This window comes from Prosopis cineraria, unplaced genomic scaffold, assembly GCF_029017545.1.
Source record: "Prosopis cineraria cultivar Desert tree isolate PC_DT_omini unplaced genomic scaffold, ASM2901754v1 PC49, whole genome shotgun sequence".
Classification (NCBI taxonomy): domain Eukaryota; kingdom Viridiplantae; phylum Streptophyta; class Magnoliopsida; order Fabales; family Fabaceae; genus Prosopis; species Prosopis cineraria.
In genome coordinates, this window is record NW_026555379.1 from 58,440 (window position 1) to 78,917 (window position 20,478).

A 20,478-nucleotide genomic window follows, 5' to 3' on the forward strand; every position below is an offset into this window, starting at 1 on the left:
GTTGGGGAGGGGGGTTGTGTGTGTGTGTTAAATAGCACTTAATTTCATCCGAAAGGTACACCTGAAATGATTAAATAATATAAAATCGAAGGAAATTTCGGCGTTTGGAGTGCCCATTACTCAAATTCCAGGCGTCTTGAAGATTATTCTATCCACATTTTTCTATCCAACAGCAAAATTTCAAGCTAGCGTCTTCGTAATGCTCAACAATTGTATATAGTTGACGCATTGACAAACAACAGACTAGCCTCCAAGATTGACAAGTCAGAATCCAGAGAGGAATTTGCTCAATAAAAGACACCAAAACCCGCGACACCACTAGTATCTCACGCCATGTAAATGGTCCCTTTGGGTCAATATATATATATATATATATAAAACAAACACAAACCTGCCAATATGGCCAGTCTTAGTTGTATCTATCCTCTCTACCTCATCTTCGTTTCTTTTTGAGACGAAAGGCAAAGGTAGGATATTCCCTTGCCCCATGAAAAATAAAAAAACCAAAACAAAAAAAGCAGAAAGAAACAAAGTCAAAGAGAAACGCAATATTAAACAATGAAGCAACCTCTTCTGTCTTAAGCTCCTCCAAGGAGGGGGGGAAAAAATAATGCTCCATTATTCTCCTTTTCTCCGTTTTTGTTTTGTTTTGTTTTGTTTTTTTTTTAAAATTATAATCATCTTCTCCTGCCCCACTTCTTTTTGTCCATCTTTTTACTCTTTTTTCTCCTTTTCTTTTTTAAATAAAGTATAATACAATTACAAAGTACTCTACATGCATAGGGGACAAACCAGTTACCAGTATGATCCAGAACACCACGCGAGCTCATAGTCACCGCCCGTGCAAACAAGTCCCGCGCAAGGAGGAAACAATGACATTAACGAGACGGGGCGACAAACGCTTCCGAGGAGCGTGGTTCTTGATCATTACTGTGTTGGAACTTGAGAAAGGGAAACGAGTTGGGGAGCGAGTCAAATCGGGTCGTGTGGGTGGATGTCTTTGAGCAGACCCAAGACCTGCTGCATGGTAGGCCTTTTCCCGGGAGACTCGGCCGTACACAAGTACGCCACTCGGAGGCTCTCCAGCATCTCGCTTTCCCAGTCGCAACTCACTCTCAGCCTCTCGTCCAACGCGCGCTCCCCTTGCCCCTCCCTTACCGCCTTTCTCACTCGAACCACCGTCTCCGCCGTGCCGGCCTTCCCAGTCAACAGCTCCATCAGCACCACCCCGAAGCAGTAAACGTCCGTCTCCGTGGTGCAAGTCGGGCCCTGCGGTTCCTTCCCGATGTTCCCGATCCCGAAATCGGCGATTCGGGGCTCCAAGTCGTCGGCGAGTAAGATATTCGATGTCACTAGGTGGCCGTGGACGACGGGCTTTGACCCTGCGTGGTGAAGATATGCTAGCCCCCGCGCGATCCCGACTGAAATACGGTGTCGTGTCAGCCAACTCATCTTCTCCGGCGGGGATGAGACTTGCAATCCGGAGCCGTTTTGAATCTCCCACGTGTCACCGGTCCAGTCCTCCACGTTAGTCTGCCCAGTTGGCAGCTCGTGCAGCCATCTCCCCAAATCCCCATTTGACATAAACTCGTACAGAATCAGCTTCTCCCTGCCTAAATTTCATAAAGAAATATTAACATTTGAAAATGCAATTCTATTCAATCCTTGGTGACGTCGACATGAGAAATGGGTCGGATGAACCATTTGATATGGAAAAGAACAAATAAAACCAGCACAGCATGAAGCCAATGAATGACAATTCAAACTGAATTCGGTGACCTTCTCAGAATTATGGTTACAATAAATGGATCGCAACTTTTCTCAATAGAATAAATAACTTACACCTACATTTAGCTTTCTAATTTAATGTTGATTTGATTGATTACTCACTTTAGGTTATTTCCTAAACGTAAAAAATTGTGAGGGCAGTATTTAGGCGAAATTGGTTGCTCAAAGAGTTCACGAGTTTGACATTCCGTGAGGAACGAACGTAAAGAAAGAACTAAAGAAGGGCATTTAATGCGAGAGACTAAAACAAAATTCAAAGGACTCTGCAGCAGAAAATAACAAAGTTTGAAAGTTGGAACGTCTGAGAAATAGGTACGGAAACTACCTGCAATGCAGTAACCGGAGGGTGGCAATAAATTGGGGTGTTTGAGCTTGGACAGGTCAAGGAACAGCGCGATGGCGTCATCGTTATCGACGTCTCTCGCATTTTCCAGGACCTTGATTGCCACGTGGATGTCACCGGGGATGACGACGGCGCTGTACACGGGCCCACACCTTCCCTCCGCCAGCAGCGACTCTTTGCCGAAGTGTGACGTGGCCGCGATCAGGTCCTTGAAGCTCAAGTTCATCAACGGCTTCTCGAACATCACCACCGGTGCCGACGACGGCTCTTTCAAGTCCGCCACCCACGAGCTCCCTGATTCGGTTTCGAATGCGAATGGACCCAATATGTCCAGCTTTATTCCCAACGGCACCGGCTTCGAGATTGCCCATCTCTTTTTCTTCGCCAGTCGCCTCTTCTTTCTGTAAATGCAACACACCCATATACTCACCAGAAGCAGCACAAATGCCGAAGCAGAGGACACTGCCACAACCAGTGTTTTGTGTTTGTGGCGGGATGTCGGGGCTTGTAAAGCATGTGGAGGAGGTGGATCAAGTCTGGGCGTATCGGATTCGGATGTATTGTAGGTGAAGCCGTTCCCGGCGTCAATAAAAGCTGACTTCCCAAATTTCTTGTACTCCTTTAAGTCAACCAGTGCCGTGAAGTTGTTGTGAGAAATGTTGAAAAACTTGAGCCTTTCCAGAGGAGGGAAATCGGAAGGGAAACTACCATTGAAAGAATTGTTCGACAAGTCCAAGTAATTCAGTGAGCGCAGAACAGCAATGGGTTTCACATTTGCTTTGACATTGCAACCTGAGAGGTCGAGTTGGTGTAGCCCGGTGAGGTTTTGAAACCCAGAGGGGAGAGCCCTCAGATTGTTATGCGAGAGGTCGAGAATTCGGAGGTTTGTAAACCCAGAGAGCTGAGGCTGATTAGTGAACCTGTTGTGAGAGAGATTGAGACTTTGAACCGATGAAAACGAAACGTTTCCTGCGCGGGATTGGAGGTCAATGCTCCCTCCAAACTTGTTATTCGAAAGATCAACTTTTGATAAGCTGGGAAATGCCCAAAACCACCGAGGGATATGACCTTGGAGAAAATTCCCAGAAAGATCGAGAACCTGCAAGTTGGACATGTTCCTGATAAAAGCCCATGAGATAGACCCACTCAGATTCTTGGAAGAAAGCTGTATTGTGGTAATCCGAGAAGCCTTTGAACAGTTGGAACCTCGCCTATGGAACCAGGAAACATTGAATCCAGAGACGGATTGAAAGGCCTTTAAGACCAAATCATGGTCAGTGATGTTGCAGGAAGAATCCACAAAAGCAAACAACGCCAGAAGAATCCAGAATCTACAGAAAGAGGAGTTTATATTCATAGCAGCCATAGCCCTTGTTTCAGAGAGATTATAGTAAGATGGAGCAGATTCAGGAGCGAAAGAAGATGGCTTATTATTACTGGTCTTGTTAATTGGAGGTTACAGTAGAGGAAGCAGGAAACAAGAGCGTCAGGTTAGAGAGAGAAGGAGAAGTTAATGGAAGTTGGATTCATTTGCAGAGAACAGTGGGTTGACTGCTAAACCTGAACAACAAACTCGTACTGACGACGCTCTGATCTATAGGACCATGGGAGTGTATTCGTTTAATATCATCGCGCTGGCTAATGCGGTGATTGCGATTTTCCCTATTTCTTCCCTAATAAGATTTCATCGAAATTCTACCATCATTTCTATCAAATATCAATGTTAAAAACTGATTCTACCTGCTCTAATTTTGTATTTTTAATTTTATAGTACTGAATCTTGTGGGCAGAAGAATTTAACTGTACTCCATGAAAAATAAATAGGCCCTTTTATCACCTTAACAATTTGTTATAAATTTTATATTTTGTAATTATATTAATTATAATTAATTGATGTCCATATTAATAATAATTGATGTCAGTTTACAGGGCAGGATAATGAGTTATATAATATAGACTCAAAACTTGCTTTATATTCCCTCCATTTGTACATAAAAATCCTTTTATAATAAATTGATGGCATAAAGTTGGATAGTTAATTATTTTCTTTTAATTTCATCTTTTTATTATTTTTTATGAGTTGAGAAAAATGTTACATATAAGAAAATGTTTTTATGGCCGAAGAAAAATGATATATTTAATAAAAGTAAATTCTGATTTTTTTTTTCAAATAACATTAATTATGGGGAAATTACGTAAGTTTTATGGAGCAAACTTATTTATTAATAAATCTCATAAAATTTAAAAACTACAGCTAGATTTCTTTAAAATTTAAGTGTAATTTAAAATTAAGCTAAAAAGATAATAATATATATATATTAATTAAATAATTAATTTATAACTATTTCATCAGCAATTTATAATTATAATTTTAACTTTTTACAATTATAATTTTACATATTTAATAGTTAAATAATTATTCTCTTTATTTAAAAATATAAGATATTTTTTAAAGAGTTAAATGTTAAAAATGTAAAGCATTTTTAGATTTTTGAGGTGTAATCATTGTCTTTTTTCTAAAATTATCCCTATTGATAATGCATTTATATTTATTATAGGTGTTTAATAGGAATAAATATAAAAAAATAGGGTTAGTTAAAAAGTAGATAACTATTTTATTGGAGAGTGAGATTCAGTTAAAAATTGCTTATATTTTTTAATGGAGGGAGTATTTGTTATTAACAAAATTTAATATTAATTATTTACAAATATTTTATCAGTAATTTACAACAATAATTTTAACTAATTATAACTGTAACTTAACATATTTAATAATTAAATTGATTAATTTAATTATTAGACATATAAAGTTACAGTTATAAAATATTGATAAAGTAATTATGAATTATTTGACTGGTATAATGTATATATGTTTAATAGAAGTATTATTATTTTTTTAATCCTAATTTCCAATTACACTTAGGTTTTAAGAGAATTAGTTGTAATTTTTGAATTTCGTGAGACTTGTTTGTAAATAAGTTTATTCCACAAAACTTATATGTAATTTTCCTTGAATAATTTAATTACACCCCTCTTGTTTTATTTATAGTTTTATTTATATGATGGAGGGAAAAGATTAATTTTAATTCTATTTATAATAAATTTCACTATTTTTTATGTCATCTTTACTTTTCTACCCTTATTAAATGTTAGAAAAATTTACTAAAAATCATTCCTTTTTTGCTTATTAAGGGTAAATGTATAAATTTATTAAATTTTAAAATAAAGTTAATAAAATTTAAGATGTTTTTAAATTTTAATAAAATATACTGAAAATGATTTATAAATAAAATTAAAGAGAATTTTTTTTTTCATTTGGATAAAGTAGTTAGAAATAATTTTTGTATGTGGGTGTGAGAGACGAAAAGAGTATTTTTATTGATGTTATTGTTGATGTTGATGAGTAGCAGATTTTTTTTAAATTGTGATTGAAGCTAATTGAATGCATGAATATAACAGAGGAGAGAGATCACATGGAGATAGATATTATGCCGCAGAGTCCAATCCAATAAGTTTTGCCAATACCTAACAGGGAGGGAGGAGCATCTTTCATATTAGTAAAAGAGCTTCATCCCAACTCACAAGCGAATAAAGTTCAGGCACAGTTTTACCAAAAAAAGGCTCAAGCATACGCTCGAGCTTCATTCACTTTGATTAAAGTTTCATGAATTTATTGCACAATTAACAACTATTTTCTCTTGATCAAAATATAAGACATTGATAATTATACTCTCTCATCCTATTTATAAGTTATTTTTAATATATTTCATTAAAATCAAAGAAAACCTTAAACATCATTTAATTTATCTTAAAATTTAATAAATTTTTATCTTTATCCCTAATAAATATTTTTAAATCTCATTACCAGTACTTTTTATTAAAAATATTTAATAATAGCAAAAATATAAAGAAAAGTATTGAAAATTAACAAATATTTTGTAAATGAGATAAAATTTTTTTTCTCTCTGTACCTTATAAATAGAACTAGAAAAGTATTCACATTTATCAAAAAATGTTAGTTGAAATTTTAATTTCTTAAAAAAATTTAATTCTCTCTAATTTTGCCTTCATTAAATATATTATATAAGTATTTTGACAAGAATAACTAAAAATATATCACGTCATTTAAAAAAAAATAAAGTACAGATATAACTGAAAAATAATTTTAAAAATTATTCAGTAGCTCATGTTTTAGACCAAACACGACCTTTGAAAGACGCGGTTTGGAGGGAGTAGTTTACTGCCGACGTAGTGTGTGTTTGGATAACACTTCAACTTAGGTTGGGGTGGTCCAAACTTAAGTTAGGATGTTAAAATTCTGTAAAATTTTGTTTGGATAAAAAAAAATGAAAACGAGCGTTAGGGTCTGGATGGGCGTTTTGAACGAAGCTGATCTGAGGAGCTTTTCAAGTTTCACCGCGCGTTGGGTGGAGAAGACGTTGGGGCCATTAAAAATTTGTCAGTCTTGCCTTCTCTCTCCTTGTCTTCATGAGTTCGTTCATTCATCCTTCAAAGCTCTCCTCCTTAGCTTGCCAATCTTCAAAGAAGTTCCTCAACTCCGTTGATAACTCGCCGCCTATTAGCTTGCAGCCACTGCTGTCTGTGATTCTCGTTCAGTTTCTTCCGCAGTCAAGGTTGCTGGATCTGCTCTGTTGGTGTCTCCTCGGCAAGTAAGTGTGGCCCTATTTCTCGCTCTTTGACCTTTCTTCCCTAGAGGTATGAATAAAAGAGACCAGATTCAGCCTTCTTTTATCTCTAGTATGTTTATTTAATGTAAACACGAGCTATGATTACAAACATGAACTCTTCCTTTTCTCCTTCCTCGCGTAATTATAAGTAATATCTTCAAATTTGCTTACAAACTGTCAAGCCTTTTGGAATAGTTTGGCATACCCAACTGTCACTATTCATCCTCTTTTCCAAGCACCGATATTTGTAAGTTATTTCCTTGCTGGGATTATGTGAATCTAATTTAATTTAAGGGTATCTATCAAGTTTTGCTGTGCTTATGAAGTTATTTTAACTTTTCATAATTAAATATTTTAAATTTATCATCTAGTTCTACCATTTTAAAAATTAAGATTTTTTTTGTAAATGTTTTTTATATTATTTTACTTTTTTAATAATTAATAACTTTTATTTATCAATATGTTTTATATATACAAAAAAAAAATTCATGTCTATTTTTGTCATTATACATTTCAACTGACTTTTAAATAAAATCCAAACAAATTTTAGTTTATCCAACTGACTTTTGAAAAAAAAGATATCCAAACATAAATCACATTACATTCACAAACTTTTTTTCTAACCTCAGTTTGCTAACCTCAGTTGAATTCTAACTTCAATTATAAATTTTCTAATCCAAACACACCCGTATTCCCGTTTCGCTTTTACAGGGGAGATAATACAAAGCAGAAATTACTCAATTAGTCCAGACCTCAGTATTGTAGTATTTACTAGTTCAAACTAGAGTGTAAACAGAACCAGAAACAACGTTTTAATGTGGGAGAGCAACTTCACCTAACTCTATTTATACCTTTACATTTGTTTCAAGTAAGTTCTAGCTGTATCCATTTACATCGAGAAAGTCACCGAATTCAAATTGGATTTATGATATAATAATGTCAGTCTCAAATGGAGTGGGCAACATATTCCCTAAGTTCACACTCAATTTTTTTAATGCACTCCAGGTAACTGCTCGAGGCTCAATAATTTAATTTCCTGACTGAGGTTCTTTCTCTGCAACTCTGTAAAGAATTAGAAAATTATAATAACAAAAAAATTAATCGGATACAAATGATTCATTCCATCAACACGTGCATCTTTGTTTGCCTTCAAAAAGACCTAAGCTCTCTCAAGCTTGCTTCTCATAATTGATCATGTGAGTCTGATATTTTGAAGGGCTTAAATGGGTATCATTATTAACTATGCCTTATTGATTGATTGGGATTGCTACGGGGGAAAAACAAAGTAGGAATTGACTCATCGGTGGAATTTCTGGGGAATCAGTACAAAAACAAGAAAAGGTAAATGCGTGGAAGGGTCATTCACAGATTTGGACATTCCCTCGTATCCTTTAACTTCTCTGAGGCAAACAATTCATGTGCCTACCAAGACTTGATAATTCTAATGCCCAGTCTTTGGGCCTCACTTTTTCAAGTCTTCGCTAGTCAAAACTGGCTTTTTAAAACATATCATGCTATGGGAATTGAATTCTAATTTAGTTGATACGAATGAAACATCCAAACACATCCCCTGTTTCACATGGTGACAAATCAAGCGCCAAAGAAAGGTAACATCAGTTTCAAATTCAGGGGACAAACTAGACAAGAATAGACACGAAGGCAAGCCGAGTGGTTCAAAACTGCACATTGGGATGATGGATTTAGAGGTTAGCAAGTAAGATTCCTCCACTAATTCCAAGTGCTAGGGGCTATCTCACTGGGTTTCTCCCTCTTGCTGTTAATTATGTGTTGGTTTCTGATTATAAAATATATGGCTTCGTGGGGGGTATCACCTAATCCATTAACATCCAAACCCCAAAATTCCATTTCAATTGACACCTCGAACTTTGTATTGCATTATCAAATTCGGACACCGGGATCTGGGATTATTTTATAACTGTCACCAACCCACGCTTACACCTTTAAGTGAATCTCCCATGTGGCCCTCACTAGTGGATTCCATGTAACACTGTTTGATTCGAACTCGTCTTTTATTACAAAAACTAGCATCAGTAATTTTTTTTTTTTAGCCAACCAAGAAAGCACGCTAGCTCCAACTCATATGCTACAGTTGATGCTAGTAGAGAACTTAGAAGAAGAAACCAATTCCATCAAATCCATCTCTCGCTTTCCTCCTGAACTATCTTGATACCCCATTTGAAAGTCCACGTTCAGGTTTTGATTCCCATACCCGCACAAAAGTGATGAGGAAGTTGGTCCATTGAGCAGGTGAGAGAGATAAAGATCTGATTGGGTGTCTTTAATGGGAGTGGCAACCTTCTCAGCAAGGAAACTCTCGTAGAAGCTCATTTTGTCATCTGGGTTTGATATGGGAAACACAAATCCAGGCCCAGTTGTCACGTCAGCAATAAGATGCTGTCCACCATCAGTTTGACAAAAGTCCAACAAGTAGGAAGTTGAAGAATTCTCAGAGAGGTCAGCATCAGTAAGAGACTGTTTCTGATTCTGATTGTCAGCTAAAAAACCTTGCAAGAAGAGCAATTCCTCATCATATGGCTCAGCAATTGCAGATTTGCCATGAACAACAGCAAATTCAGAAGAGGGTTCATCAGACTGGTTTTCTGCAATGTGCTGTACAGTGTTACTCATCAGGGTCTTGCTTCTGATGCAGTCTTCAAGTACAGAGGAACGTGGCTTTTTGTGTGCTTTGTGTGTGATTTTCTTCTTTCTCTTGGAATTCTGCCTCCTTTTAGTGGCATTCCAGTGGTTCTTGATTGCATTCTCTGTTCTTCCTGGAATGTTCTTCGCTATTTCTGCCCAACGATTCCCCACCTTGGCATGTGTTTCCACCAATATCCTCTCTTCTTCTTCACTCCAACTTTCTCTCTGAAACCAGATGAACAGTGAAGAAGATTGTTGATTTATGTGCTTTAATTTTTACCATAACGAAACATTTATAAAACATTCAAAAATTCACGTGAAATCATGCAGCAGTTTAGCTTTGTAGGTAATAGGCGCCACCCAATTTACTCATTTGTAGAACATACCTAAAAATAACATTTATGCAGAAGGAAATCGTATCAGGTAGTTAGGTTAATTCTTGACTGAATATAACCAGGCATTTGACACGAATGCTATTGATTGAGAAAATGTAAAAGGCCAACTAGGTATTCTTTTACTTCTCAAGTTTACTTATCAGAAATATTTAAACCCAACAAAAATAAGAGGAAGATTTGCAGAAAATACCAATTTAAGATCAATCCTTGGCATATCTATTTCTAGATGCTTTGTAATTAAGGAAAGGTCAAATACTTGTTGACGGGAAATAGAAAAAGAAAGTTGATCCTAGACTTTACGGAAAACAAAGGTGATCATAGACATATTTGCTAAACTCTTGATTGAAGTCATTTAAATAAATAGTTGGTTGAAAAAGTTTCATATGCAATAACAGTAAAAATATTTCATCTGTAAAATAATAAAATGTCACCTCAGACACATTCTAAATATATTATTTCCAGTAACATGATGCTAAATTGGTCACGCAACCCTACCTGAATCAGACAAGGTAGAATCGAACGTAAGGCAATTAGAAATTTAGCATCAAAACTTTGACCGCTCAGACAAAGATTAAGGAAGAAAAGACCTTAATATCAGGGCGCAAATGATTGTGCCATCTCTCTCGACACTGCTTGCCAGCTCTTCCATCCAATTTCTCTGCTATTTCAGCCCATTTCTTCACACCATATTGATTCACCAACCTCACCAATTTCCTGTTCACCAATCCACAATCATCTCATTATGCAGCAGCTCACAGAAATAAATGTGTAAGAAAACAACAACACACATAACTAAAACATATGCTAACTTGCAAATACAAGTCAGTCATGTCCTCAAGGTTCTACGTACCTGTCTTCTTCATCAGTCCACTGTCCTTTGATCAAAGATACACGAGACCCTTTCTTATTGATTCTCCTTCCCACAGTATCATCACCATCATGCTTCCCCAGAACTCTGTTTCCGCAGCACGATGGTGGGACTTGAGTGCGTGTCCAGTTCAAAGCCTGCTCAAAGCCATCGATGAAACTCGATCTTTCACTGTTAGGCGACACAGTAGAAGTCTTGTGATTCTGTGACTGCTGGCCCCACAAGAATCTATCTATGGCTGTCAAAGGTGGGACTGATCGATACATGGGATGTTGATGGTGATGTCAAAATAGAGAGAAGGGACTACTGTAAGTTTACGTGGACAAAGTCTTTGCAAATAGAAAGGTGGACAGAGAAGCTAATTCCAAGCCCCATAATGAGCCACATGGATTTACACACATTTATTTGTGGCATATGGTAACGGCTAGGAATTAATAATCACGTAACTCCTGAGCTTCCTCTCTCACAAAAATGCAGGGAGTGAAGAGAGATTAGTGGATTGGTTTTGATAATCAAGTAATGGCTAGGAATTAATAATCACGTAACTTCTGGGAATAAAAAAGAATATTGTTAAATATTAAAATATTACTATTAAAATATAGTAAAATTTAAATATTTATAATTAAATAAATTTATCAATATTTACATTATAAAAAACGAATGTTCTTTATTGTAATTTGCGCATTCAAAATTAATTCTAAAAAATAATCGAAATATCTTCAATTTTATCAACATTAATTTTAAAAAATATTACTCAAACATCATCACATTCTGTTAATCAAGTTTTTTTCAATTAAAATTCAAATAAATCTTTTATTACTCGTTTTGATTTATATATATATATATATATTGCTGGGGGAAAAGCTCATCACTTAATCACACAAGTGGGCCCCCAGGTTGAAGACTCAACGCACTTGCGGAACCCCGTGTTGAAAATGATGATGCTTTGTCAATAAGCCATTTGCTCCATATGGGTCGCCAGTTTGGGCTTTCATCCACTTGGGCCCACCACATGACTGGGCCTAACTGCCGAATCATTTGCTCCAAGGAGACGCAAAAACTAGCTTTTAATAGAGGGGAGATGACAATTAGGGTTCTCATAAAGAACATTAATATAATTATAGATTTTGAATTATTAAAATCTCAATAATAGATTATAATTCTTACTTGTAATTAATGAATTTCAAGTAATCAATTGGAGAATCAACAAAATATACTTAAATTATTTATAACGTCAACTGAGAATTTACGGGAATTAATTGTTAATCTTAATATTTTTTTCAATAAATAAATAAACCAATTGGAAAATCAAACAAAATATACCTGAAATTATTTGTAATGTTAGTTAAAAATTTATGAGAGTTAGTTGTGAAGTACAAGATAATCACTTATGATTTTTTTGGTATCAATTTATATATAAATCGTTTGAGAAATTTACAAAATATACTTAAAATTATTTATAACATCAGCTAAAAACTTATGAAAGTTAGTTGTGAATTGTAAGCCAATTACTTGTAACTTTTTGCTATTGCTTAGAAAATCAACATAAGATATTTATAAATTTTTGTAGTGTTAGTTAAGAATTTATAAAAATCTATTATAAATCTCAAGTCAATCAATAGAAGATAATTTATTGTAAGTAAAAATTATGGTATATTATTAAGATTTTAATAATTTGGGATCTGTAGTTGTCATTAGTGTATGTTTTTATGAGTTTTCTAATTGTCATTTTTCCTTTAATCAACTTATATCGCCATTTTCATACTTGTTCCCTGACGTATAGTGGCCTTGATTTGCAACTATTAAGATGAAAAGAACCTCAAATTCTGAGAAGATTCATCAGATCTTCTACTTAATTAAAAATTAAACGAATATATGTGTGTGTGTGTGTGTGTGTGTGTGTGAATGTTGTCGACGAGCTTAACCATTAACAGAACTCAAAATCAAGATATGGATTTAGTTATTTTTTTCACTATTTATTTACTTTCGATCTCAGTTGCATCGTTTACACCCGCCAACTTCCATAGGACAAATAGGGAACCCACTTTTTTAGCTGCGTTAACTTTGTAGTGTTCAAAATTAGAAATTTTCTTTTCTTGCATAATAGAGAGAAGGGGGCAAATCATTTTTGAATTTGGGTTAGTTGGCCAAATTAGATGCCGAATAATTATACTATAAATATAAAAAGAGCGCATAAAATATGATAAACAGATCCTAAAATACAGATATATTTTAATTTATAATTGCAAGGGAGATTCTATGAATATAATCTCTCTGACCAGCCGACTCAGTGTGTTGTCTTTCTTTTCTTGTTTTCCCCCCCAGAGCATTAGTTTACATTTCAATTTCAATTTCAATTAAAAATAAAAAAAATTATTTTTTTAATCCTCAAATTTTTAATTCACTTATAACTCAATCCCTCAATTATAATTTATTGTAACTCAATCTCTCAACTATGACTCGCCTATAACTCATTCTTTCAACTTTTGAATCACTTACAAATTAAGTTCTGAACTTTTATTAATTTTTTCATGTTAGCTTATATCTCACATCAATAAATAAGAGGAGGGTATTTTAGAATAATATATAAGTATTTTTTTATCCCTCTTATTTGGTAAGAAATTTTAAAAAAAATTTAAAAATAAGGACTGAATTATAGGTGAATTAAAAATTAAGGAACTGTATCGTAGTGAATTATAGTTAAAAGATTGAGTCACATTAAGTTCCAAGTGAATTAAAAATTAAAAGATTAAAAAATTAATTTTTTTAAGAATAATTTTATGTGCGCTCACATAGAAGGGGGAGAAAATAAAGCATGCTCCGTTCAGGGAAAGATACGTGGTAATGTACTACTTGCTATCCCTAGACACGTGTACTTTTTGTGTGGTCTCTTTTCATCTAAAGGATCCCCAGTTGCATTTAGAAAAGAGAAACGTCCTCAATATTGCTTGTAGAGCTGTTCTACTCAAGTAAGTTATTTCTGCAATGCCCGGCTATTATGTGCAAGCAATCTTATGACCCAAAAAGCTGATTGCTGAGATTGATAAAAAGTGCAAACACTTTTTGTGGGGTGATAATAGTGCCAATAAGAAGTTACATTTGCTTGTCTAGAAGGACGTAATTCAAGACAAGAAGAAAGGGAGTTTGGGTATTAAAGATCTTAACATCTAGAACAAAGCTATTATCTTTAAGCTTTGTTTGAAGCTTCTCGATAATGATAAGTCTCTCTGGGTTTAGGTGCTAAAAGCTAAATGTAAGTGTGGTGTTGGTGTTGTATCGATTGTGAAGAACAGGGCAAATGTGTTAGTGAATTGGAGAGGTATTGTTAATTGTTGAGAAAGCTTTACTAAGGGAGTAGGGAAGAGAGTTGGCAACAGTCAAACTACAAAGTTCTAGATTGATTTATGGACACCTTTTGATGTACCTCTAACTCATCTAGCTATGAATGACAGCTTTGAGGCAAAGGCGCATGTTTATAAGTTTGTTGATAAGAATAGTGGTTGGAAACTTGACAAAATAGGGTTGTGGCTATCTAGTAATGTTGTTTACAGTATTGCTCGCACTCATAACTCGGGAGTTGAGAGAGGAGAGGATTCATTCATTTGGAAACCATTTTTGAATGGTAATTTTAATGTTTCTTTTGCATATAAATTTTTTGTTACAGGCACACCATCAACAGTGGGAGAGATATGGAATAAGATTTGGAGCTAGAATGGACTAAAAAAAAAATAAAGATTCATATGTGACTCTTGGCTCAAGATAGACTGCACATAGCTATGTTAGGAATTCAATGTGGTTGTGGGGAATATGATTGATGTCTGTGGGAGTGCAATCAAATGAAAGATGTAATGCACCTAGTTGGAGATTGTCCAAGAGCAGAGGAATAATGGAAGATATTAATCAAAGTTGAGGAGTGGAGCAATTTCAAGAATCACAATAGAGCAAACTGGATACTTTAGAATTTGAAACACTTTGTAGGGAATGAAAATACAAATCAGTTACCTTAGGATGTTTTATTTGGATATGTTTGCTGGGATCTCTAGTGTTTTAGATGTAAAAAAAGTGTTCTCACCAAAGGAGGAGATGGAGGAGAGACAACACCTTGACATTATTTGGAGGGTGTAGAATGGTCTGAAACAAAGATCTTCATTTATGATATTCCACGAGCAAAGAAGTAAAAGTTAGTGGGTTAGGCTTGAAGGTTTTGCTATGAGGCTTAATATAGACGGATCATATAGAGAAGGCATCTCAAGGTGTGGTGATGTATTAAGAAACAATAATGTTGATTGGATTGTTGGATTTAATTCAATTGTGGGAAACTTTCCCTTAACTATTACTGAAATTACTGCTATTATCCAAGGATTGAAATTCTGTTCACAAATGGGGTTCTACCACATTAATGTGTTTACCGATTGTGCAGTGGCAGTAAATCTTAGCACTTGGTTTGATTTATCCATGCATCCCTTTAGAGATCTTATTAGTTATGTTAGATTCCTTTTGTTTAAAAATAGCTTTGTTACACTTTCATTTATATTTAGGGAGATTAATGTTTGTGCTCGTTTGTTAGCTATTAATGGGCTTGATTTATTAGGATCTTTTTTTTCTTTTAATCAACCACCCCTTATTGTTGGAAGGTGATGGATAATGATAAGAGGAGGTCCTTTCGATTGTAACTTGCTGAACCTTGATTGGAACTGTTACAACTTTGAATCTAAAAAAAAAAAAAGAACAAAAATAAAAAATAATATACTTTTTTCCCAAAAAATAATATGCCTAAGGGCTCCAGCCATAAGGAGCTTAACTGGATTCTTGCAACTTGCATTAAACATTAAAAGCAAAAAGTTAAGGCATGAACCTATCTTTAAAGGTTTTATAAAAGTGCATACACTATTCTCAAGTTTTTTTGGTCCGCATTCTCAAGCTGCGGGTTTAGGTTCAAAGGTCTAGCTAGGTTTTAAGATATGATTTCATATGGGGATAATATGGTTTTGTTCTCTCGTGATTGATTTTTGAACTGATTTTGTTCTTTTATTAGCTGGTTTGATTTCTTGATTTCTTTTCTGATTTGATTGCAAGCTGGGAGAGGGAGGAAGAAGATGTTAAAAAGGTTTGCTTAAAAAATTAGGAAATTTTTTCAATAAAAAAGAATGATCTGGATACCACATAAGTATATCACGCATAAATGGGTCAATTAATAGTTAACTTAGGCAAACACTAATGGTAGGGTAAAATTGTACTAAATTAAAAAATATTGAGGTGATATTGCATAAAAAAATGATAACAAGTGCATTTGTGTGAAAAATTTTAAAATAGATTTGCATCTTAACCATTACAAAAATCATGATTTTATTCATTAAGTAAAATAACAATGGAGGGCAGATTTTCAATCTTATTTACTCCATTCATACAAAAATATAAAGTATTTTTAAATAAATTTTACTTTCGATAAATCTATCTTTTTAACTAAAACAATCTTTACATTTTTTCTTTGTTTAATAAAGTGTTCCATTTAAAAATAAGTATAAAATGATTGATTTATTAAGAATTTTTTTTGAAAAACAAATTAATTTTACCTTAAAATATTAATTTTTTTATATTTTTAAACATCAAATTTTTCAAAAAAAATTTATATTTTTTAATAAACAGAGTACAAAACACTTGATTATTTTCAGGATTAAGTTCTTTACATTATAAAATTATATATATATATATATATATTGAGAAAATTCTTATTTAATTTTGAAAAAGGCAGGAATGATTTCTTTTATTGAAAAAAAATATAATTTTGAATTTACTTAACAAACCGCCCTCCCAAAAAAAAAACTTGTAATTATAAGAATTAAAAATTAATTAAAATCCCTGGCTGAAAAGAGATTGAATAAGCAAAGAAGCTTCCCGTGATGCTCTCTGCGTTCGAGTACAATACGAGTACAATCTACTCTAGCAATCCCTTGTCGTCCACCGTTCTGGTAACAACGAGCCAAAGAATAAATAAATAAAAGAAAGAAGCGCCGATTAATTTAATGGGATTTTTGTTGGAAGTGAATCGCAAATAAAACTCAAACGTGTGATGGAATCATAACCGACCATCAAGGCCAGTTCCTGCTTTGCGTTGAACTGCATGGTACGGTGGCGGCCGTTCCCTTCACAATAAAGCAACCGACTTCTCACGTTGGCAAAGCCCAGCAACCAAACCCGCGTGATGACACCGATACCATCGCCTCCTTGCAAGGTCAACGGAGGTCACCGACTTCACGTGGGAGGTACTGTTACACGTCAGCAGAGGAAGGTACACGTGGACGCCATATAGAGGCGTGCGTGAGCTTCTACCTTATTCGTTTGCGTTGGTCCGGGAAAGCAGGAGATAGCCGTTATTTGGGACTCTGTTATCAAGTCCAACTCATACTTGTTGGCCTGCAAAATTCATCGTGCAAGCAAGAATATGTGTTCCTGAATATGATCTGGATGTCCGTGAACCTTGCTGATAACCCTGGAATTTTCGAAGGCCTAGTGGGAGGAAGGGGGCGCCACGTCATCAGTGTCGTTGCACGCGCATAACTACTTCTTTTCCAGCAATTAACACGCGTATTAATGCTAGTTTAACCACTCTTGTTTTAAAAAATGAAAAATGCTTATAACAATAATATCCTTAAAAAAAGGCTAAATGGAAATTAAATGTTGTATTATTTCTAGAAATGATTTTATAAAGTAATAGAAACCACATTATATAACCAAATATTATATACAAACACTATGAAAATTAAGAAAAATCATGAGAGAGCGCTGGAACTTGCTTTGTAATGACTAATAATAATAATACTCCTATATTGATTTTCCCTGAGACCGTACCCCTTTGTTGACCTGGGCATGAGTCGCTAATGCCTCATCTTTTCCACACTCCTTGTAATGTCTTCAATTCTCAATATTTTTTTTGGCCCCTTTTGATCATTATTCCTTTAATCTTATTTACTTCTTTGATCCTATTTATAAGATAAAAAATTATTTATTTTGAACTTATTTATAAGATACTTAAATAATTATGATATTCATCTTTGTCATTTTGAGCTTATTAAATGTTAGAGTATTTCATTTTAAAGTGTATGTATATTTAATAAGTGTAAAGTTAAAACTTTGTTGAAATTTTAAACAAAGTTAATAAGGTTTAGTTTTCCTTAATTTTAGTGAAAATGTTGGAAGTGATTTATAAATAGAATTAGAAGGAGTATAAGTCACTTTTAACATGTTTCATATGGACCAAAAAAAAATTCAAAACTTATTAATTCTGTCTAAAAGTTTAATAAATTCTCAACTTTATCCCTATTAAACATGTAACACCTTAATTTTTTTTTCAAAACAATTTAACTCAATCATGGTAGAAAAGTGTCTACCATGGTAAATAGAACTTAACTTATCCTATATATATATATATATATATATATATATTTGAAACAATTCTATAATTTAAAACACTATCATGGTAAGAAACGATAAAATATAACTTTATAAAATATTTCACATTTTAAATTAACTAGCATAATAAAAAAGATTAAACCTTTTTTAAATGATACAAAACAATTTTATACAATTAATACACATTTACAATCATAATAGGGTTACAGCTATCCAACACATTTTATATCAATAAATTCAATATAAAAATATTTTATAATTGGATTAAGCTTGTACATTATAATATATGAGATAAATTTTTACCTCCCACATACTATTAGGCTAAAATTACATTTTCTATCCTTATACTCCCAACAAGTGCAAACTATATACCAATAATTAAAATAAACAACTTAATCAATTTTTTAAAAGAAGTCAATTATTTGATCTCATAATCATGTCATTTCAAACCATCCAAAATAAATCAAATGTCAAAGTTATAGTCATTCAAAGTACACCAAAAGTAGAAATATTTTGAAGGATATGTTTACATCATGACATTCATATAATTGTCGATAAACAAAATGCTCTAGTATTGGCAATATAACACATTAAAATTATAAATTAAATACCCAAAAGAAATAGTGGATCTATGCCATTAAGTCTCAAGAATTCTCCACGCACCACTCGTGGCTCTTTTTTTAAAAATTGTTAACCATATAATAAGACTCAAAAGTTCCAGTAACCAATGCCAATTTATGATAGTGTATAGAAACAGTTAAATGTATGCTTGTTAAGGGGAGAAACAACAGTCATATAATTCTAACAAAAATACAAGAAATATTACAATGCATAACAAACAACCATCATTATTTCTCTCCATTAATCTCGAGCGGTAACTCTCACTCGGTGTTAAATTACTCGATCAAAGGTAGATTAGCTCGAGCCCTTACAAGCCACCTATTGGACTCTAATAGGGACGTATCACGTGGCACATAAATACAACAACAGCAACAAGTCTCTCAACACCTTCTACAATAATTAAACAAATTCATAACAATATTATACAATTATACAATATTACAATCTTCACAATTTTTTCATTTTCAACAATATTACAATATGATATCTCACTTAGCAAAAATACTTCAAAATGCATATCCACAATTCCACAATTTTTTCATGAACATAATAAGGTAATTTCTTAACAACAATTCATAATTTTCTCAATAATCACCTAATTAACATGAAGCAATGCTAATCACAAATTAAAAGCATAGTTATCTCATAACTTTTTTAATAAATTATTCCTTACAATTTCTCTCTCACCACAATCTTCACCAACAACACAATCTATAAATAACATATTATTTATAAATATTAGTTTTAATTTTTGAAACTAATAGAATAACTCTAATAATAGAATTAGAAAATATAACATAATTTTTAATCTCAATCTTAATACAAATTTAGAGTTAGTACTATTAAGTAAAATTTCTAACTCCTCTTTTAGTTAGCAATAAACATTAATAAGGTAAAATCAACCTCTAAATCAATTTATATATCAAAATTTTTCTTTTTATTTCATAAATTCACACCTAAAATATCCAAAAATTGAAAATTGAGTCTCAAGTTTAGAATCATCATCCTATAGATATAATAATCCATTTTTCATCCCAAATAATTATCTAAACCTCAATAAGTCAACATATATTTTCAGATTTAATAAAAATTTAGTTTAAAGTTTGATCCATAAGCCTCAAATTCAAAGCTCACCAACAAATTTATATTTTAGAATATTTATTATACTACTAACAACCTCAACAACCACATTTATTCAGCATAAATTCATCCCTCTTCAAAACTTTAAAATTTTCACTATCACAAAATCAGAAATGAAAGGGGCTAGATGAATAAAAAAAATTTTTAAAACACTTATTTAGTTTTGAAAAGCTTGAAATCTCACTCTAAATATTCTATTAAGAAATCTCACATTTAAAACCCAGCTCCCCGCGCCGGCGAACATGCTTTGTCACTCACGCTGTTCGCATCTCACGAAGGAAAAAGTGAAAGTGTTCGGAAAATGAGAAGGAAAGAGGAGGGGCTGGTTTAAATAACTTCATTTCTTTATACACACACACGCACACACACAAGAGGAGGGGCTGGTTTAAATAACTTCATTTCTTTACACACACACACACACACACACATGTATGTATGTATGTATGTACATTACATTTATGCATGTGGAATGTCCACCTCCCCTTTTTTCTATTTTTTAATTCCTATATATATATATATATATATTTATATTTATATTTCATTTCTCAATTTTTCTTTCTATTA

The 20,478-nt window shown here is 33.4% G+C and overlaps 2 protein-coding genes across 2 annotated transcripts; both read right to left on the reverse strand.

Annotated features, from left to right (window-relative positions):
• Nucleotides 1-340: 340 nt before the first annotated feature.
• On the reverse strand, nt 341-3,777 carry LOC129295106 (calmodulin-binding receptor kinase CaMRLK-like). The gene is made up of 2 exons (XM_054933583.1): nt 2,114-3,777; nt 341-1,613 (listed from the first exon to the last, which is right to left on the reverse strand). Exons 1-2 carry the CDS (start codon nt 3,495-3,497, stop codon nt 973-975), a joined length of 2,025 nt encoding a protein of 674 aa, XP_054789558.1. The 5' UTR covers nt 3,498-3,777; the 3' UTR covers nt 341-972.
• Nucleotides 3,778-8,916: 5,139 nt separating this feature from the next.
• Nucleotides 8,917-11,009, reverse strand: LOC129295112 (transcription factor MYB64-like). Its single transcript, XM_054933589.1, has 3 exons — nt 10,726-11,009; nt 10,463-10,589; nt 8,917-9,705 (listed from the first exon to the last, which is right to left on the reverse strand). Exons 1-3 carry the CDS (start codon nt 11,007-11,009, stop codon nt 8,917-8,919), a joined length of 1,200 nt encoding a protein of 399 aa, XP_054789564.1.
• Nucleotides 11,010-20,478: the final 9,469 nt, after the last annotated feature.